Source organism: Asterias amurensis, chromosome 12, assembly GCF_032118995.1.
Source record: "Asterias amurensis chromosome 12, ASM3211899v1".
In the NCBI taxonomy this organism is placed as follows: domain Eukaryota; kingdom Metazoa; phylum Echinodermata; class Asteroidea; order Forcipulatida; family Asteriidae; genus Asterias; species Asterias amurensis.
Window position 1 is genome coordinate 7,877,316 of NC_092659.1, and position 22,142 is coordinate 7,899,457.

A 22,142-nucleotide genomic window follows, 5' to 3' on the forward strand; every position below is an offset into this window, starting at 1 on the left:
TACCGCAAACCTCACCTAATTATCATTGCCACCATGCAAAGTTTCAAATCCTATTATAACTGGTGAATAAAATCGCCAATCCTTGCCCCTCAATTTAGTTTGATTTTCCAAAGCAAGGCTGAAACCTTCGGCTCAATTTCATGACTCTGCTTACCGCTGAATTCTGCTCCAACAATCACTATTGTCCCCTTAATATGCAGGGTTTCTGCGCTAGCTTTGTTGGCGAAAAATGCCTTGTACGATGGGAGTATGCACACTCTAAATTTCCCTCCTAACCTGTAATAAACGCTTTGCGTAAGTGTCGCATTCCCTGCTTTTATCAATGCCAGTTCTTTGCTTACTGTAAGCAGAACTATGACATTGGGATGGGCCCTTATCCTTCCGACCCTTATTTAAGCTACAACTTAAGAGCAGGAAAACAGAACTCTGGATCTGGCACTGCGTCAAGAGTTACAAGTAGCTGTCATAGAGAAATCTGTCCCCCCAATGACTCTGTCCCCCTTATGGTACATGTAAGTTAAAGGAACACGTTGCCTTGGATCGGTCGAGTTGGTCTTTAAAAAGCGTTTGTAACAGTTTGTTATAAAATGCATATGATTAGGAAGATGATTTAAAAGTAGAATACAATAATTCACACAAACTTGCCTCAAAATTACTTGGTTTTCCTTTTACTTTACTAACTTACACGGTCGGCCATTTATGGGAGTCAAAAATTTGACTCCCATAAATGGCCGACCCTGTTAGTCGATGATGTAAAAGGAAAACCACGCAATTTCGAGGCAAGTTTGTGGATCATTATATTCTACTTTTAAAATATCTTTCTAATCATATGCATTTCATAACAAACGGTTTCAAACACTTTTCAAAGACCAACTCGTCCGATCCGAGGCAACGTGTTCCTTTAACATGTGCTGAATGAGGACGATTCAAAAGTACACAAATCGCTGTACCAGGGGACACAATCTCCGGGGGGACAGAATCTCCAGCCACACAGGCACCCAGTATAACCCTGCTTGATTTCATTTGTTGATCTTGCTTGGTTGGTGACACACTAGGCTGGTGCACCGTGTTGCTACAGTCTTGATGTACAAACAGACCAACACTTGTGTAAATGCTGTAGAGTATGTCAAGTAAACCAAGAAGTTTTTGTACATGTAGCGTAGTCATTCTATCCGCCAGTACAGCATCCAAATTGGTTGGTACAGCATTTTAACAATACACCAGTAATTCACCAACTTCTTTAGAAATAATCATAGCTGAGCACTGGCAATGTATAGCGCCCTCTATTGTCCAGTACAGTCCATCACCATGCACACAACACATTGTTATTTTGGCATCCCTAAACAGATATCTTTTGCAGAGGTCCATTTCACCTTACGCTTTTCTCAGTGTTTTGTTATTCATTTTTTGGCTAACGCTATGCCAGCTCCTACCAGACTGCCAATGGCCAGCACTGCCCCACCAACGATTGCAATTCCCAAAAGGCCTTCTGTTCACGAGAAAAAAATACAGATAAAACATTATTAATAGAATACTATGCAATAAGTAATTGGGTTTTTACCCTTGCGCCAATGTGTTCAGTACTTTCCCCGATCGAGTTATGTGAAAAAGAAAACTTATAAGCATATCACATGGGTGGGATTCGAACCACAGACTTCGCATTGCTAGAACAGATAGTGTTACCACTAGACAATTGAGCTAGCCAGATGGCTAAAGGCAATGCACAAATCACAAACACACACACAGCCTTATATACATCTAGATCGAGTTTGTGGGGTCCTGCTACAGTTGTTCCATTTTGTATTGAGTGACACCTTTTTTGCTTTGAAAGTCGCCATCTTGTAGGGCAAACCGTATGCGCGTCTAAATGCGTACAACAAAGAAACAAGCAGGACATTGATTTCTACGGCACAAGCACGCGCACACACACACGCACACGCTCGCAGACGCCATCTTGTAGGGCAGGTATTTGAACGGTGACGTCATATTCAATACGGTCTATTATTCACTCGAAAAAAACTCTGACTCGAAAAAACAACACAAATACCAATGTCCATCACACTCCCATTTGCCCAACTAATTCACTCAAACATGTAATGTGCCATAGAAATCAAACCGGGAACGCTGGTGCTGCGTGATTCATTTGTGAACACATTTGGACATGCATACGGCCTGCCCTACAATTCATAGCAACAAAGGGGTTATTTGATACGATCTATACTTTAATGATGTCACCCTGATACGCAACAGTCCTCAAATTTCCCAAAGACAAACAAATTCGTAAAAAGGGCACGACAGAAAGTGAGCAAAACTGGCACAGCAATCAAGGCTGTAAAGAAGGCATTTTTTGAGGAGCACTATGGCCAGTTACAACAGCTCCCTCTGAAGTAACGTAGTTTTCGAGAAAGAAGTAATTTTCCATAAAATATTTAATTATGAGACCTAAGAATAAAATTTAGAGTCCCGAAGTCAAGAATCTTCCATTTTTATCTCGCAACTTCACAGCCAAGAATTGTGTTCAAAGTTTCACAGGTTTGATATTTTGTGCAATATGTTAAGATACACCAATTACCAAAGGTGTCTAGTGTCTTTAAGAACCAAGCTTACCTTTATTCATTTTCTTCTTAATAAGTTGCTCTAGATCCTTGGCTTGTGTGTTGTTAGGTTCAATCTGCTGCAATCCTTGTACATACTTTAGCGCCTTGGTGTAGTCCTGGTGAAGAAACACACAATCAAAAGATTTCTTACGAATATAACCCATCGAAAAAAAAAAACATCTGGTGTTTCAGTGATTTGATTCCTAATTTCCCCATGTTCCCTTTTGAATTTGTATTTTTTAAAGAGGTCACCTCACACTACAGGGCCAGATGGCTTTTTCAAGGGTGAGGGCTACACTAAACTGATTTGGGCTGGCACCCAAAATTAAATGTCACAAGGGGGCATGGTGCCACCTACTCCTGTGGGTGAAACAAAGTTACCCCTTCACATCCTGCAAGGATGTAGTCGGCATGGTATCATCCACTAGGAGCCTGGCTGGTAGAGCACTACTTTTCCAACTTTTCACGAAGCAATGTTTAAGTGGCTCTGCTCAAGGACAGAAGTGTAATTAATCAAACCCACACTCTGCTGCTGACAATACCAGAGCTTGGGTTCGGTGAACTAGACTGCTCCATCACAAACACGATTTATCTTATGTTGACAAAAACAAATCTTTAACTCAACCTTTTTAACGATGTGAAAATTCTGACAAAATCAGTCAGGTAAAAGTAGTTTATCTTGCAAATGGGTGAGTGAAAGTTGGCAAATACTACATGTAGATTTAAGTGCAAAACCAGCCATTTCTTTTGACGCTTGTTGAATAAAAATGTTTAAGACGTACCTTTAACCTGTAGTAGCCAACGCCAAGATAGAACAGATAGTCACGGCGAACCTGAGGGTTGCCTCCATGCAAGAGTTCTTCCAGTAGGGCTACCCCCTTCTTCTGGTCGTTGGTGTAGCGGCTTCTAATCAGGCACCATGCATAGTTGAACTGAGTCCGTCCAGACACTCTACCTCTTGCCAACTCACTGTTGTAGGCGTGCTCATACTTCTGCAAATTGTCAAGTAAAAGCATTTAGTAGAGGGTGTTTTTCAAAAATGTGACCACTGGTTAAAGGAACATGTTGCCTTGGATCGGTCTAGTTGGTCTTTGAAATGCATTGGTAAGGTTAGAAAGATAATTTAAAAGTAGAATACAATGATCCACACAGTTTTTTTCTGTGGAGACGATAGTGGCTTGCTCTATGGTCAAATCATAGTTCTAGTCTACTTTATTCTATTGAAACTTTGAGTTCGACAACAAATTGTGCATAAATATTGAGGTCAAATTTTTCACAGGGCGCACTCACACAGGTTTGCCTTTTTTTTAATGTTAATATGAATATGAATGATATAGGTCTGCATGGCCTACAACAATTAAGGAAAGGTTTCTGTATGGCCAATAATATTAAATATAGTATCTAATTCAACTCACTCAATGAGATATCCCATTTTCTTGAGAAAATGAGTGAAAAAGTGGTGGCGTGATAAGGAAAGTTAGTCGCAATATACTTTAGTAAATAAGGGAATCAATGTGTAGTGAAGAGGTTTTCAACGAGTGGTTTAATCCCAACGAGGCCTGGGTCTTGATAATTTTACCGAGACGAAGTTGAGGTAAATTATAAAGAACCAGGCCTCGGTGGGTTTAAACCACTAGTTGGAAACCGATTCAACACACTTTGATTCCCATTCATAAATACCTTTTCGGTCAAAAACATCATCACTTTTTGGTCAAAAAGTCAAATAAATACAAAAATTCTAATTGTTAAATGATTCCTTTCAACACAATACCCCTCCAGCTATGAAATGGTAAAGCCCTCCGCCGCCCTCGGTAGACAACTCCTTATAATATAAGGGAATGCTGTGCGCGTCGCGCGTATCGCGTGATGTGGCACAACTGTTTCAGCCGTTGCTCTCGACCAATAGGAATGAAGAAACTGTCTAATAAGAACAGGTGCAAGGTCGCGTGTCACGCCCATGAGTTAACACTTTTTACCGGTCACAAACAAAGGTTTATAGTTATAAATACACACCCACGTGACGCGCTCTCCACCACTAGTAGCACTATAGGAATAGCGAAACTGTCTGGGGTATTTATGAATTAGTATTAATTTAAAATAAGATTGAAAAGACTGGCCTTTTCTGACAATAGCTACCATCAACAACATCCATCATCATGTGTGACCAACAACATACATAGACATTAGGATAGGCCTCTTTACAGGGTGTCATCAACAAGCCTCAATCAAGGCAGCGAGTGAGTGCCTATTTAATTTATTTAGGCTTTATCTGATCATACACATAATATCAACCCTTTTACAACACTGTCACTGTGACACCGACTCTTAGTCCACACAGTCACACTGTTCAACTCTCAATAGCAATATCATGTTTGTTAGATAAGATTAAGAGAAACATTTTTATTATTAAATATTAATTAGGCTCGCCTATTTTTATTTAGTAATTCACGACGAAGGAAATGAAAAAGTGGTGGCAGGATATACGGAAAGCTTTCCAAAAGACACTATACAGATACGATATTAAACAGAACATTTACAGCAAAATGTTACAGTTGCAAATATCTAAACAAATGCCACCGTGCGAAGTCTTTTTGAATGAATAATGTGACAGAACAAACCTTTAAATCGTCCACCGACACAGTTTCTTCAACAATCGCCTCCATCTTGGATTTGTAGCTGCTAGTTGGTTGCCGTTCTCTCTCTCATACAAAAGCACGCGGGATCGGGGGAACAGACGGGTACCAGTACCCTGAAAAGTTTCACTTTTCAAAGAGGGTTACAGTTATATGTAAATTTAGAGCTACCGGGAAAAAAAGTAACAAATTAAAGAGAATTTAGGACAACAAACTATTACAAAAACCTTCGTATTGAATTTCTTTGAGTTTTTATTTACCACTCGTACAGCTTCTCAACAACGTTAAACAGTACATGTATAAATTACAACATGTTTAAAGAATCCTTCAGTAAATTTCCAGGCAACAAAATTGCACCCCTATCTGAATAATGAAACAGCCCGAGTAAGTCTATCAATTAAATTACGACACAATAACCCAGCTGATCGCTGCGCACGTACGTCAACTCAAGAGTTCATTCATAAAAGTGATGACCACATAGTTTCCATTCCTTTGGTTAACCACTCCCCTCCGTATCATCCTTATTTTGGGATAATCTTCAATGATCAGAGACCCATTACCTGTATTGCACTGTGGATGGTATTTCAAAATGACACAGCGTTATAATTATTGCGTAACTAAGTCCAAACGGGCACTTAGATCATGAGCACGTGCATGAAAAAAAAAAAAAAAAAATACTTAGCCTATGACTAATAAACCAAATAACACCCATACAAGTCATTGTATTACACTCCTCTCCCACTGGAGATTTAGCATGGTATTACAACATATAATCTGAAATCCATAAACTGGGTGGAGACAGACTGTAAAACCATATAGAGCAAGAACCAGTCAGTGTACATAGAATAAAAAACACCTTGCTTGCACTGGCTGGCACGAATGTAGTGTAACTATGCGCACGGATCTATGACCACCCAACCCTTTGCGGGCGCATCCGGTTTGCTCTTTTCTGTTTTTCTCGTCATTGTTGTTTGGTTACCGCGGTGGATGGACACCGAACCAGAACTGCTCCGATTTGCTGAACTCGGATGGAATAACAAACAAGAAGCATATAGAAGGTGAGCAAAATGTTTTGTTTACAACTTAACCAAAATTAAATTTATTACCTTTTTTTTTCAAACATACCAAAATTTAACAAATCATAAATATGAAACTTGTTGTGCAAAGTATACTGCTTCTATAATTTAATGTTAAACTCGCATAATTAAAATTGATAGTGTAAAAAATACAAGTTTATATCATCAAGAGAAACAAAAAAAAACTTTTTGTAAAATACTTTTTGAAAGTGAGGTCACTTTTATTTGATTTTTTTTATATTCAATTTAATAGCCACAACAGTTTTCAAAACTGCCACTTGCATTTTTCAAAAACTTAACAAAAATATAACAGTAATAATAGTCTTAAATTTCACATTATTGTGCAAAACGTGGGATGTCCGTTCGTTAGCGCACAAAACTTTGTTTTATTGCGAAATATAGCCGACATTGACAAAATAATTAATTTTGTTTAGGCGAACTATAACCAATGCGTCAGTTGGCCTTTAAAGACAGTGGACACTATTGGTAATTACTCAACATAATTATCAGCATAAAACCTTACTTGGTAACGAGTAATGGGGAGAGGTTGGTAGTATAAAACATTGTGAGAAACGGCTCCCTCTGAAGTGACGTAGTTTTCGAGAAAGAAGTAATTTTCCACGAATTTGATTTCGAAACAAGTTTAGATTTTGAGGTCTCGAAATCAAGCATCTCAAAGCACACAACTTCGTGTGACAAGCAGACAAGGGTGTTTTTTTATCCTTCATATCTCGCAACTTCGACGACCAATTGAGCTCAAATTTTCACAGGTTTGTTATTTTATGCATATGATACACCAAGTGAGAAGACTGGTCTGTGACAATTGAATTCCAATAGTTTCCACTGTCTTTAATAATGTGGTTTTTGTTTTACTAGTATAGTATGAATTGTATGTCTTTTCTGTACATCCGCACAAATATTGCGGCTATCCTGGATGTACCCTAATTTTCAGTACACACACTATAGATACACTGTCAATCTGTGACCGAGTTTTTCTGCATTGAAATAGGGAAGTGTGATTTGGGAGGTTTTAAAAATTACATATATTTTCAACTTTGACACAAATTTTCCAAACGGCGACCATTGGTAGTGACTTAAAGTTTTAGAAACCCTACCAACCCCGCCCCATCACCCAACACACCACCCCACCCCAAAATAAACAACCCCTTCTTCATGCCCCATCACCCCGTTCATTACCGATCCAGGAAATGAGCTAAAAATAAAATTCGGGAGACGGTAGAGCAACCAACGTCACCAATTAGAACCTATCAATTATTACCCTATATCCAGACCAGACAAATCCGCTTTGGCCAGCTCAAGAGAACGGAATGTGTTGGAACTTAGTGACTGTGTGTCACCAGAGCATGCGGGGCTCGGGGTCAAATAACTGGCTATTGCGAAAAAAACAAAATAATTGCTATATAAATGGAATAATTACGGAAGGGCACATTATTTTCAGCAATATCGTTTCTTTATTCACGACCTGATGTGCCACTAACCCAACCCTGTGTGTTTCGGCTCTCGTGAAACGAAATTTCTTTTAAAAATGCTAGAGTTCCATTGGAATGAAAGGGCACATTCTCTCTGCAATATCATTTCTTTATTCACGACCTATGTGTCGTCTTCTTTTTCTGCAATATCTTTTTTTTTCACGAAGTGTGTACGTGTGTTTACAATCACCTAACCCTAACCCTGTCCGGCAAAAAAATAAATATAGGTAAAGAAACTAAGCGAAAGGGCACATTCTTTCTGCAATATTTTTTTTTTCACGAGACATGAGTACCACTCACCCAACCTATCTGTGTCGGCACTTGCGACTATTTTATAACAGTGAATGGGGTTCAGAAATGACAATGCGCATTCTCGGCATACCTTTTTGTGTAAATATCGCGATCGGTTGATATGGGTGGGTGGGTGCGCGCGGCGCAGACTAGACCACTTCGTGACGTAGAAAGAATTAGTGGCTGGATGGTGTGCATAGACAAGTGAAAAGACCTTTATCATGGTGCAGCCATCTTGAATTTCCCCATTGATATCAATGTTACCAAACCGAGGCTGGAAGAACAAAATAGTCTGGTTCTTATTTTCAAAATGATTAATAGCATTCATTATCGTTATTCGATACGCGGTACCAGACCAAGATGGAGGCAGCATGGGAACGGTCTATAGAGACTCATTTTTTCTTCGGGAGTGGGGTGAGGATGAACTTTATACATACACTGCAAAAAAATGGGATTTAAAATTGACACCATGGGTGTTTGTCACAGATGCCGAAGAATGAGTCAAAACGTCCATCAGGGTGTTAAAATAACACTCTGCCAAAACAACTATACATGTAGGCCTACATTGGTACCTGAACATCCTTATGATGTCACCTAAGTTTCCAGTTTAAAATGAATATTTTTTTCTCTCAATTAACAATAATGTCTGCATTGTTTCTAAAAACGCATCATTCACAACATATCTGCAAGGCCATTGTAAGATTATCGAGAGAAGACTTTAGCAAAAGAAAACACGAATACGGGGCACAAAGTGGTATGAGCCAGTCCTTAAAAAAAGTTAACTTGAAAATGAAATATTTCCTGTTGGGACATTGTATCATTGAAATAAACCCCATACCAGAAAAAAAACTAGCGTGACCGTTTGTAACCATGGAGCAAACGTGCATACAAAATTAATGTACTATACGAATGACAAAAGTTCAATGTCACGCAAAAAAGTGGGGGTGTCACTCAGATTAAATTATTTCATAAACTCTATTAAAAAAAGTCACCATAAAGAAAGCCCACTTCAGATTGTAGAGTCCCCATGGCAACAACACACAAAATAATACCCCAACCCTCCCGAATAACTGACTGCACTGGATGGGGCGCAGGCTAAAAATAGACCCGAAAGAAAACGAGAGAATACGTACACGTACTGAATCTCCTGGCTAAATATGCCCACAATGTACGTAGTTCAGAGGCCTACATACAGCGCCCTTGGATGCATATGTAGTTGTCAAAGCAAACAGAACCGCCTACACATTTTTTTCCTAGATATTATCGTCTGCTCGCAGCGGTCTGCCTATCATTTTACAAGGCTGCGACAGCCTCGCCGGTCACACAATTACTGAGTAGTAAACCATACCGCCTGTAAAAAAGCCCATTCATAAAGTTGACTGTGTGAGCGCGGGAACGTTGTGTGCATCGATTCCATCGCACATGTGCAATTTCGTTTGGATACGTTTGTGCATGCCGGACTGGTTCGATTTGTTTCAACAGCTGATGAGCAACACAGTAAGTACAGTTTTTGGATAGTTTTTTGTTGAACGCTTGTGCTTATTTAAAATATTTTATAAAATTCAAAATGCTCATTTGTAAAAAGAAAGAAAATAAAACGTTTGCCGTCGGCGAAAATTATTAATATGTTTTTGAGCAATGTTTCACCGATGCTTTGCGGGGGATGGCTTTTTGACAGAAAATTGTGGCAATAACGGCACGCTGTGGTTAAATATTGCTGAAAATAATTTTGTTTTATAACTAATTTGCAAAGAGGGAGGTAATGATTTGCTCTTAACATTATTTACACAGTTAGAGCCTAGACGCAGACCTACTTGTGTGAAATCTGATTTGACAATTCTACTTCATCGATCAATTTACTCTGGCAGGTGTGCTATACAATAATTGTACTCTGATGTTTGTATTTTTCGCATTATGCAAACTTTCCATCAAACAACACGATACAGAGTTTGCAGCTAAACACGTCTTCATAAAATTATTAGCTTAATCTGCGACGAAACAAATAAAATGCATAACAAAACTCGATGCAAAATTTGCTGTGAGGTGACCTCAAGTGAAATAGCGAGTGGCAATTAACACGTCGATTATAGATTGCTTGTTATACCCGACCCATGATTCCATGATTGCACGTGTATATTACCGGCAAATCAATGACTTCACCCCTTCCCCTTTTTTTTACACAAATTTCGGTGGAAATAGTCCCCGATCGGATTGTCAAAATACGGAGCCCGTTTGTGAAGTTTTCTACAGCTCAGTAGTTTCTCTCCAAGCACAAACAAAAAATAATATCCCAATGTTAATACTGAATGTTCGAGTTTACCATTTTCCCAAAGCTTTCGTTTAGGACACTTTTTGCTGATCCATTCAAAAGAGAGTGAAATTTTCTTGTCAGAGTGGTTTAAGTTTCGCTCTTTTGAGAGTGAAAGACAATCTGTGTCTCTCTGTTTCAGTGAAATTGGAATGAACTTCACTCTAAATCGAGTTGAAAGTACCCGGCGTCTTTCACTCTATATTATAAAGAGTTGTCCGCCATGGTTCTTTGCAAGAGTGGAATGGCAGACAAAACGATTGGTTTTCATTCGTTTACATTAAGGGGGTATCTTCATGCGCATCAGCAACTAATTCGACCATGTTCACCGGGTATCAATTATCAATACCGATTGTACAAGAAAGATACCACACCTTTGTCTCGATTTTGTTGTAATATTTTGATTTCGGGAAACACAGGTGAGGTGGATTGTATCCAACAAAGTTTGCATACGAGCGTTCTGATGGGGTAAAACAATTTCAGAATAATGTCAATGTTTGAGTCAATAAACTTCAAACTACTGCAATTTGCGACTATTTTTTTTCGAAAACAATAACCAAAACAATTTGTAATTGTAACTGAAACCCCCCCCCCCCAAAAAAAAAAAAAAACAAAAAAAAAAAAAACATGTCTGTCTTGAAGATGACATTTCAGGTGGAACTAATCTGGTGCACATCAAGATCAAACATCATCTTCTTGTCAAAAGTGTAATTCTTAATTTTTCCTTTCCCATTTTCCCCCCGAACAGGAGACAGAGTTATACTTTACAACAAGTTCACACTGAGACACACTTGAGATGAAAGACACCCAGGCAATGGAAACCTGCGTCAGTCCCAAGCACATGCAGTCAGCAGAGAGCCCGTGGTTCAAGAAAACCGCAATCATTCGCCCTTATCACAACTTACCAATTCGTCGAAACTCCATGCAGTCCTGGAGCGAATCATCATCAACCGCAGTTGGACAGGCCGTTCTCCGAATCGCCGACGCACCTTGCGATAGCTCACAGGATGCCACTGAGCCCGAAAGGGTACCACCAGTTTCATGTGATGATAACGTTGGTGAAAAACAACTCGCTGCTGAAAAGGAGCAGACGACAGTTTGCCAATATTTTGGCGCGATAGTGTCGTTTGCGAACCCTCAGCAAATTTTGAAGGACCAACAGACAATAGCAACAACTTCCACATTTACACCGAGTAGTCTTGTTATTGAAGGTAAAGGCACCACCGTTAATGGAGAACTATGGAAAAGGACCCCTCATCACCAGCCAAAGAAATGGATGCAGGGCGTTTCTTCGGATAACCCTGGACAAAAAGCTAACCAAAGTCTTTCAACTGCAACACATTCCACTCCACTCACACCAACAACATCTCATGATAATCAGGTGGTCACTTCAAATAAAGTCCAGTACTCTATCCCTTACCACCATGTACATCAATCGACCACCTCTTCAGCCAGTGAGAGGCCGGCAAACCCAAGAGAAACCGCCTCCTCACAAAACCATAGAAAGTCATCAAACTTGTCTGAGATAGAGCAACGCCAGAGAGGTCCGCTCAAAAAGCGTCATATCCATTTCCAACCAGAAGTGTTGGATTTGAGCGTGAAACGCCTGAAGTCAGAGCCGGGCAGCAATGTCATGGGCCAGCAGATAAAAGACGAAAAGTTCCTGACAAGTTGTGCCCAATCCTCGCAGAGTGTTGGGGTTAAACCCGTACATCAACGGCTCAACGAGGGTTTTTATCCTACGGTGAAGCAGGAGAAGCAGTCAGAAGTCGACGAGATGGTTCAGCCAGAAACCCAATCTTACAGGGGCATTTTCCGAACGGGAGAGGGGTTAGAGACGGAACGACTAGACGCGGGAATCACCCACTCGAACCAGAGGCCCTTGCCCCCGTCAATTCAAGGCTTCCAACCCGGTGAACTTGGTACTTTTACCGGTACTTTCAGCAATATGTATGCCCCTGGGGGTATACCCGCACCCCAGTACAACAGAGAACTGGTGAGGCGCTGGGTTTTACATGTGACTCAGAACAATGAAATGCACGCCATGCAACACCTGCAAGCGCAGGTAGTCCCGGATGCGGAGTCGAACTTTTCATCCGCAGCGGCCGACGCCAGTCAAGGCAGTATGGTGCCCATGCCGAAGTTCGACACCGGTACAAGGGGCCATCGGAATGCAGCCTCCTTTCATGAGAAGCCGTACGCATGCGAGCACTGCTCGTCGACGTTCAAGCATCGCCACCACGTCGTAAGGCACATGCGTGCGCACAACGGCGAGCGTCCGTTCCACTGTCCGGACTGCGGTGCGGCGTTCGCACGCAAGTGCGTCCTGACCAATCACCGTCGTACGCACACCGGGGAGAAACCCTACATCTGTACGGAGTGCGGCGATACGTTCAGTCGCAAACACCACCTCGTGATCCACCAGCGGACGCACAGTGGCGAGAAGCCGTACCGGTGTCTGGAATGCGGAGCGGCGTTCGCAAGATCACACCACGTCAACCGGCACCGTAGGACGCACGAGCTCAACAAGGCGCAAGAGGAGAGTGACACAATCTCTTTGCCGGGAACCGCCAGGTCACCGAACGCTAGCGATATCGAACATCTTCCAACAACTCTTGCAAAAGTCGGAACAGAACTTATGGTTCCTCATCCGATCGTTAGGACCAACTTTCCGGCACCACAAACAGATACTCGAAATGAACTTTTTGTATTGCCAAAAGAAGTTACTCCAGGTAGTCCGGGCGTCCTTACCGAGTCAGGAACAGAAAGTTCACCGGCTTACACGCGGGAAACACCGGTAACTCAGCAGCCTTCTGACAGTGTGGATCGCCAAAATGGGCAAGTACGAGTAGTATAGCCCTGAAGTGTTATCCTCAGACATGCAAATAACATATTCAAATCACACAAAATACTATAATAAAAAAATAATTAAAAAAACACACATAATTATTGCTGCATTTTTGAAATTTGGCAATCACAATATTACCAGTGTTTGGTTGACATGACCACCACATCAATGTTGTTTTAGGTGTAATATTTGTCCTACTTCCGAGTTTGTGGGCCCTTTAAAAAATCAGGAAAATTGTGATGAGATAGCCTGACAAGTCTATAGAGCTACAGCATAGTGTTGGTCAGTACTCGATAAAATGGCATTACGTTTAGTCAAACTTTTTCCCAAGGACCAAATTACATCTTGCCTGATACAACGACTCCGATGAAGCACTGACGGTGCTGAAAAAAAGTAATACAAATTGTAAAATACACATTGTTTGAAAGAAAGGGCTTTTCTTATCAAATACAAAGAATGAAGTATGAGACGTTTTCAATGACTTCATTGTGACGTTATAAATCCAAGCTACGTCAATGTGCCACTCGTATTAAAGGGAGTGCATATATTATAATAGGCCTACCTTTGGGTAATTACTCCGAAAATTATTGACCGTAAAACTATATACTCCGTAACAAGCACTGGTAATGAATATCATTTTGAGAAACAAACCTTCAGAGGAATGTGTGTTCCGATTACGGATTATTCTTCTTATATGTGAGGCCATAACCGCTCCAGATTTTTTTTGCAATATCTCAAAAACGCTACCACCTTTTGAAATGATTTTTTTTAACAGGTTTGTGTTAATGTATACATTAAAATAGGATTAAAACGATTCAAAATACCAAAGGTTATAAATTGCCTTTTAGTGTGGCAGTTTGACACATAATTCAAGGCAGCTTTTATAATAAAGCTCTGCATTATTTTCTGTGAAGTGTGTGCGGGGAAATTCAAAGCAAAAGCTGTCTAGACCTCACTTTGGTTAACCTATTTTTCTCTGCAAATATATCCTCCTCGATCACAAATGTAGATTTCGTATTTTAATATAAGGATGGATTCAATTTAACTCCATGAAACGGAGAGCACATAATACTAATTGGCCACCCCCTCTGGTTTAGGACAGCAGACGTTCACAAAAGGTCAACCCAGTATATTTAGGGATATCTTTGAACTATATCTTTTATTGCAACATATAGCCCTATTTATTTGAAAAGGTCAAGCCCAGTTTGAAATCAATGCAGGATCAACTTTGCCTCTAGTGGGGGGACGAAAATAGTTTTCAGAAGAAAGTTTATGCCCCACTGAAGTATTTCCAATTTGGTCAATATTTTATGGGGGCGGAACCTGCGGTCTGAACTGAGGGGGCGGGGCTAGGAAACGTCCCCCTCTCGAATTAATTGTTACCACATTGTGTTACGACGTAATGGGAATTCTTGTTTAATTTTCTTGTTAATTATAATGTGGTGTTATCCCATCTGATTTGAGATTTGTTGATTTGTTGAAATTATCTGCCAAAATACCACATTATTTTACCATTGCTGTGACTGAAAATCTTGAGAACAACCGTTGGAAAACTATTTCGTGCTTTGGCAGTTTTTGGCTTTAAAACCGAATTGGGGCACTGACGTTTTTAATATACAGTAAACCCTAAGTAAAGGTGAGTGGAAAACCTACACACACACAATAAGGGTAAATAGCCACAGAATAAAGTTGTTCCCCACATCTGATATACCAAGGGCTTCGCAAATCAAGGGATGACCCGGTGAACCTACATGGCTATGATCCGAGTACTCATGACATCCAAACACAATCAACATAAGCAAAAACTTATGTATAATGACAACTGACACAAATTGAGCACTAAAAAAATCCCACAACCAGTGGTGTCACAGACCTTTTAGACTAAGAAAAAGGTCTAATAAAGTGTTTAACACCATTATCACCAAGGCAGTATAAATAGTCCCTTAAGACCACCAACTAACACCCAAGGAAATCACTCGATTCAATGATCCAACCGAAGGAAAAAAGTGAGATATTGAAGACTTTGGCTTCCTGTGACTTGAACTTCTCAGGAAGGGGACTTCCGGAAAGTTCCCTCAAAGTTGGACAGTTCCTTCCAAGTTGTAAAAGCAAAGGACAGTTATTATAAATAGCCAAGCCCGATCGTCAGGAAAAACAATTATGGAATCTTTTGTGGGATTGCATTTTATGCAACACAGCCCTGCGGACTATTATTAAAAACTAGATTATTCCAGACTTTTCATTATTTTGACCAACAAAATAAGTTATATGTTGTTCTTTATAGGAACACTTATACAGTTTTTGTGTGTGTGGGCGAAGAGAAGTTCCCTTGATACTAAGTAATATTAATATAGCAACAGGATAGCATAACAATTAAGGACAAGATTATAAACTTTCTTGCTTTGGTAGATGTTAATATTCGCATTGGGGATTTGGTTTTTACCTCTTACATACACAGATGTGTTAGTGTAAGGGTAGAAAACAAATTATATTTCTTGCTTGGGTGTACTACACAAATATTTTTGAGGTATTCTGAAATATCCAGAGAATACACATGTTTTATTTAATAAAGTTTATTATTTTGTTGTTAAGTCTTTGAACTCATTCATAGCCTTTTGCAATATCTGACAAACCTGTGAACAAAATCACTAGGAGCTATATGTAGACCATCTGTAAACAACAACCTAAAAGATTTTTAATGTGTTTTGAGAATGCTGTTTATCAATCGAATTTATCCAAATAAGGGAATAGCCCTCTATGGTGCCCCCATCTTGTGTTTTTTTCTGCCATTCAACTCAATGCTACCAAACCGAGGTTGTAAGGGAAAATATAGTCTGGTACCTTCTTCGTGCCATAAGGATGCATCACTGATTTATATTATACTGACTGGATAGTCTGGTGTGTTAAAGTGGACGCCATATTTATATATACTCGCATATGGATAGATCATTATCATTAATGTTTTGATGCATATTTTCAAAAGAATAATTTCACTAAACAGGCCACTATGTTGGCCATACTCTGTGTCTTTTTTACACTGTTTTATCTGTCTTTTACGTGTATTGTAAAGTGAAACAATTTGGACACTCAGCTTTTAAATTTCAAGCAAAGTTGAACATCCTTTACCTAAATCCTGGCCAAAACTTTGATACTGTAATGTAACTTTTGGAGCCAAAAAAAAAAACAAAAAAAAACAAAAAAAAAGCTCTAGGAATAAAGAAAAACTTGAAATTGCCTTGCTGGATTGTTTGAAAAAATAAAAGTTACATTTAAAAAAGTTACATCTTAAAACGGACGAAGGTCTATAAATGTTATGCAATATTCACTTTTTTTTTTTTTAATTGTGTTATTATGTAATTTTTTATCATTTTTGAGTACAAGATGCTTACATTTAAGTAAAAAGCTGCTTAGACTAATGGCTGCAAACAATTTGTTTTTAAATGAAAAAAATGCTGTCTTATATAATTAAATCAATTTGGTACATTTATCACCTCGTATATTTATATTTTATGTGTTTTTTAAAGACTTAAATAGAACTTATTTATTGGTGTAAAAAAGACAAATTACAAACTTGTCTTTTGATTATCAAAAGGTCAAAATTGGTACTCAAAATTTGCCCAGAACATTTGCCAAAAATAACCATTTATATACATTCGCTTTACTGTACTCTCTCTAAACGAACACCCTAAATTTACTGTTGTTGGTACTTTTTAAGCTGTGAAATAGTTCATTTAACATAAAACATTATAAAGTGTACAGAAAATAATATTGTTGTATTTTTTTATTAGGTCAATTTCTGGTATTCTTTTGCAGAAAAGGTGTCATTTCCAATGGACCAGGTGACTTAGAAAAAGGGTGTCAATACACATTTCATGGCATTTCTGGGCAGACAAAACTGGTCATATAAGAAGAAAAAAATTGTTGGCTCAGGACTAAGGACATTTGTGCGGATTGTACGGATTTCACAAATTGCATTTGCATATTTTGGAGCTCTTGGTAAATGGAATTTATTGGTCACCAGTGGTCTTCAAAGTAATTGTTGGCAAAAAGAAACATTTAGTTTCCAAGATAAACATTTACATGTAGATGTTGATTGATTTTCTTCTCAAACTTATATACATTTTTCAGTTAATGACCTTTTGATCATTACCAGAATGAAAACACATTTAATGACAATTAATAAATACCTTGGATGGTTTCAAGTCTCTGATTGGTCAAAACCCGGTCAAAGATCGTCTTTGGAAAACAGCGATTAAGTGGCCCCTAGATCACCGTACATTGTGTAATCGCACTGTTGTTCCCTAATTAACGACCTCACAACACTGAGCCAAAAACATTTAAATTTTGTTACATTATTTCCACTAAAAAAAAAAAAAAAAAAAATATTAGCTGAACAAGATTTTCAATAATATACCCCTTTCCTTGACAAAAAAGTGTACCATGCTATCTCAATAAGGTATAGAACTGTTCCTCCATTGAGCTGTGTACACATTGTGCATGCAAGAGGCCCACACTGTAGCTCGTTCATAAACGTGTTGTCAAAGGTTACACCATTAGAATTGATATACAAACTAAAAACCTGTTTTGTGCTTTTGACTTTTTGACTCTGCATTGCAATCTGTCTGCTATATAAATAGCATTACAATCTATCAGCTATATAAATAACATTGTTATCTGTCTGCTACATATATATAGCTTTAATTACAATCTATCCACTATACATGTATATTGTTATCTGTCTCTTATTATACATAGCATTACAAAATATCTGCTATATAAATATCATTGTTATTTTTCTGCTTTATATAAACTTACAATCTATCTGTATAAATATCATTGTTATTTGTCTGCTATATTAACATAAAACATGCCTATCGTTATTTTGTTAACTTCAAAAGTTACATTTGCTTTCCTTCATGCCGTAAAAAGCATGATTCGTGGTTTTTGTGTAAAAATAAATATAGAATTGTTGTTCAGCTTTGTAACAGTACAGATGTGTATAAATACATTTTACACCAAACTATGCAATAAATTATTTTATAGAATCTACTGCGATAACCAATAAATAAATTGTATTGAAAGAACATAAATGATTCTGTCCATGCATCATTATTTTGAATGACATTGGAAAGTTGGACTCAATTGGTCATCGGAGTTGCAAGAGAATAATGAAAGAAGAAACACCCTTGCTGCACAAATTTGTGTGCTTTCAGATGCCCCCCAAAAATTACTTAAGGCCTGACTTCAGGCCTGAAGTATTTAAATGTTTGAGTGAGAAAGAACCTCTTTCTAAGAAACTATGTCACTTATTTGAGGTAGCCTTCACTCACAAAGTTGTATAGACCCACTATCAACAGGTCTCCATGCCAATGCTCGTTACCAAGTAAGTTTTCATGCCAGCAGGTATTTTGAGTTAGTGTCCATGCCTTTAAAGGAACACGTTGCCTTGGATCAGGTCGAGTTGGTCTTTAAAAAGCATTTGTAACCGTTTGTTATAAAATGCATATGGGTAGAAAGATGTTGTAAAAGTAGAATACAATAATCCACACAACCATGCCTCGAAATTGCACGGCTTTCTTTTTACCTCGTCGACTAACAACGGTCGGCCATTTATGGGAGTCAAATTTTTGACTCCCATAAATGGCCGACCATGTTAGTTCGCACAGTAAAAGGAAAACCACGCAATTTCGAGGCAAACTTGTGTGGATCATTGTATTATACTTTTAAAACATCTTTCCAACCATATGCATTTTATAAAAAAAAACTGGTTACAAACGCTTTTTATAGACCAACTCGTCCCATCCAAGGCAACGTGTTCCTTTAAGTTATAGCTCCAAGTATCGTTTGACATTGAAAGAGAGTTCAACGACACCAAAAGAGCTAACACCCAAAATTGTGTTTTCAGTTACACAAAGCAAGACTGAACCCCAATAAAAAAAAACACATGCAACCCTTTCACCCAGTGAAGAGTGCGTGGGTGGTGGGCCGAGTGGGTGGTGGGGTGTTTTTGGTATCGGAAAGAGTACACCCTGGGATTTTGTTACGTGCTAATGAAAAGCCGCAATCTTGGTATCCACCCTAAGTATTTCCTTGGTCTATTGTTCGGTTACCATGGAGGTAGTGGTGTGTGTTAAACTCGTTCCCACCCATCACACAAATCTCAACATGGTCAAGGTTATCCAGAAGTAGTGGTAGACTCGAAGTGCTAGACACAGCAGACTGGTGACATAAAAGTGTGATGGCCCTTTCACTTTCTAGGTTTGAAATGAAAAGGGGCAACAAACTTTTGCGTGGAAGTGAGAGTGCTCAAAACAGTTCCAAAAACCAAAGGTAAACTTTGCCAAGCCAAATCTAGAAAGTAAAATGATGACCTTTTCATCGAGCAGACCTTGCAAATGCATCAAATCTCAGCAAATTCTATCAACTCCTTTACAGCATTAATTTTTTTTTTGGGTTTTTACCCATATACACCGATGTGTGTAGCACTGTATACTCAGTACTTTCCCGAGTCCTGTGAAAAAAATCACAGGCATTTTACTCGGGTGGGATTCGAACCCACAACCTTTGCAATTCTAGAGCAGTGTCATACCAACTAGACCACCGAGATTGCCCGGTAGCTAGAGGCAGTTCGAATCCTATAGAGCCATTATACACTTTCGGTACAGAAAAAAAAAAAGTTCACAGATCTACAAATATTTTACAGGGTTTTACAGAAAGGTAATGGTGAAATATTGTTCCATGAAATGCTTTACTTTTTGAGAAAACATTAACAATATCAATTCTCGATAGCGAGAATTACGAATTAATTTTAAACACATGTCATGACACGGCGAAACACGCGGAAACAAGAGTGGGTTTTCCTGTTATTTTCTCCCGACTCCGATGACCGATTGAGCCTAAATTTTCACAGGTTTGTTATTTTATGTATAAGTTGTGATACACGAAGTGTGGGACTTGGACAATACTGTTTACCGAAAGTGTCCAATGGCTTTAAACAAAATAAAAATAAAATAAACTCACCACGTAGTAGATTGAAAGGAAAACAAATAATATGGTAAAAATATGCCAAAATAGTACGCCCGAAAGTTAACAAACTTACAATAGGTGTGCACTGGGCGTATAATCTGGACTAAAAAATAGGTACACACAAAGGTTTGTCAACAGAAATTCTTTACAGTATTCCCCATTGTTGATTACATTGTGTTAATACACCCACCCATTTTTTATTTTTGTTTAGATCAAAAGTGGGGTCCACCCAGATCCTGAGGGCGGTGGAATCTGGTCAAGGATAAGTTGGTTGTATGGATGGGTTGGCAAAATATCGACAAATCATGTCCAACCAGGCAAAACATCCTTCCCCTTAAAGCCAGTAGACACTATTGGTAACTGTCAAAGACTAGCCTTCACAGTTGGTGTATGTCAACATATGCACACAATAACAAACCTGTGAAAATTTGAGCTCAATTGGTCATCGAAGTTGACGAGATAATAATGAAAGAAAAATAACCCTTGTCACACGAAGTTGTGTGCGTTTAGATGGTTGATTTCTAGACCTCAAGTTCTTAATCTGAGGTCTCGAAATCAAATTCGTGGAAAATTACTTCTTTCTCGAAAACTATGGCACTTCAGAGGGAGCCGTTTCTCACAATGTTTTATATCATCAACCTCTCCCCATTACTCGTCACCAAGAAAGGTTTTATGCCAATAATTATTTTGAGTAATTACCAATAGTGTCCACTGCCTTTAATAGCAAGGATATGGGGCAAGGGTACAAAATATCAGAATTTATACAAAACTTTTTGAGGGGTCCAAACTAGTAGCTTAGCACAACACAATTTTGCTTATATCAGCAGTTTTGTAATCAAGACACCCGAGACCAAGACCAGCATGTCCAAGACCAAAACCAAGACCAGCATGTCCAAGACTAGGACCAAGACCAGCATGTCCAAGACTAAGACCAAGACCAGCATGTCCAAGACCAAAACCAAGACCAGCATGTCCAAGACTAGGACCAAGACCAGCATGTCCAAGACTAAGACCAAGACCAGCATGTCCAAGACCAAAACCAAGACCAGCATGTCCAAGACTAGGACCAAGACCAGCATGTCCAAGACTAGGACCAAGACCAGCATGTCCAAGACTAAGACCAAGACCAGCATGTCCAAGACCAAAACCAAGACCAGCATGTCCAAGACTAGGACCAAGGGGGAGACCCAGCAAGTCGATTTCAAGACCAAAACCAGAGTGTCGAAACCAAGACAGGTCTCGAGACCTACAACACTGTTTATAAGAATAAGAAAACCAGCCAAGCTATAATGACACACTTACAATTCTTAACTAGTTTACTGAGCTAGTCATTTCTGCTAAGGCGATAACTGGTAAGAATATTCCGCTTAAGGGACTCTACGAAATTGGGCCCTATGGTCATCATTGGATAAGCTTATAGAATACATCATTTTGATAACTCTTACAAAAATAGCAGTGGCAAATTTTACGGCCTTCATTACATTTTTCACAGGACTCGGGAAAGTACTGAGTATACAGTGCTAACACACATCGGTGTATGGGTAAAAACCAAAATTAATAGCCTTCATTATACACATATTGACTGGCAACGAGGTAACTCGTATACATCTATTCCCACGAGGGACTTTGAGTGACCAGAAGAGCGACCTATTTCCCCCGAGGCCGCAGGAAATAGGCCCCTCTTCTGGTCACTCACAGGCCCGAGGGGGAATAGACGTACACAAGTTACCGAATTGTGCCAGTCAATATGAGTTTTATAACACAGCTCGGTCTTAAAATGTCAAATAAGAACAGAAAAAGGAATTTTGTAGTTTGCTCACAGTTCAAGTCAAGAGAGGGCGCTGTTACCGCGGGCACTATTTCCAAAGACTAG

At 39.1% G+C, this 22,142-nt stretch overlaps 2 protein-coding genes across 3 annotated transcripts; one reads left to right on the top strand and one right to left on the bottom strand.

Annotated features, from left to right (window-relative positions):
• Nucleotides 1-826: 826 nt before the first annotated feature.
• On the bottom strand, nt 827-5,316 carry LOC139944777 (mitochondrial fission 1 protein-like). Its single transcript, XM_071941884.1, has 4 exons — nt 5,216-5,316; nt 3,380-3,589; nt 2,608-2,713; nt 827-1,489 (listed from the first exon to the last, which is right to left on the bottom strand). The coding sequence occupies exons 1-4, from the start codon at nt 5,258-5,260 to the stop codon at nt 1,401-1,403; spliced, it is 450 nt and encodes a 149-aa protein (XP_071797985.1). The 5' UTR covers nt 5,261-5,316; the 3' UTR covers nt 827-1,400.
• A 224-nt stretch (nt 5,317-5,540) lies between these two features.
• LOC139944776 (uncharacterized) lies at nt 5,541-17,489 on the top strand. 2 transcript variants are annotated; one of them, XM_071941882.1, is made up of 2 exons: nt 5,541-6,288; nt 11,144-17,489. In XM_071941882.1, exon 2 carries the CDS (start codon nt 11,192-11,194, stop codon nt 13,250-13,252), a length of 2,061 nt encoding a protein of 686 aa, XP_071797983.1. In that variant the 5' UTR covers nt 5,541-6,288; nt 11,144-11,191; the 3' UTR covers nt 13,253-17,489. The 2 variants fall into 2 exon arrangements, with proteins under 2 accessions (XP_071797983.1, XP_071797984.1); XM_071941883.1 differs by lacking the exon at nt 5,541-6,288 and adding an exon at nt 9,293-9,584.
• Nucleotides 17,490-22,142: the final 4,653 nt, after the last annotated feature.

Bases quoted from the DNA above. Each gene is read 5' to 3' on its own strand.
- LOC139944777 (XM_071941884.1), bottom strand. From the start codon at position 5,260: ATGGAGGCGATTGTTGAAGAAACTGTGTCGGTGGACGATTTAAAG. The intron at 3,590-5,215 runs GTTTGTTCTGTC...GACAATTTGCAG, and splicing joins TGTCGGTGGACGATTTAAAG to AAGTATGAGCACGCCTACAA. The intron at 2,714-3,379 runs GTACGTCTTAAA...TTTCTTCACCAG, and splicing joins TTGGCTACTACAGGTTAAAG to GACTACACCAAGGCGCTAAA.
- LOC139944776 (XM_071941882.1), top strand. From the start codon at position 11,192: ATGAAAGACACCCAGGCAATGGAAACCTGCGTCAGTCCCAAGCACATG.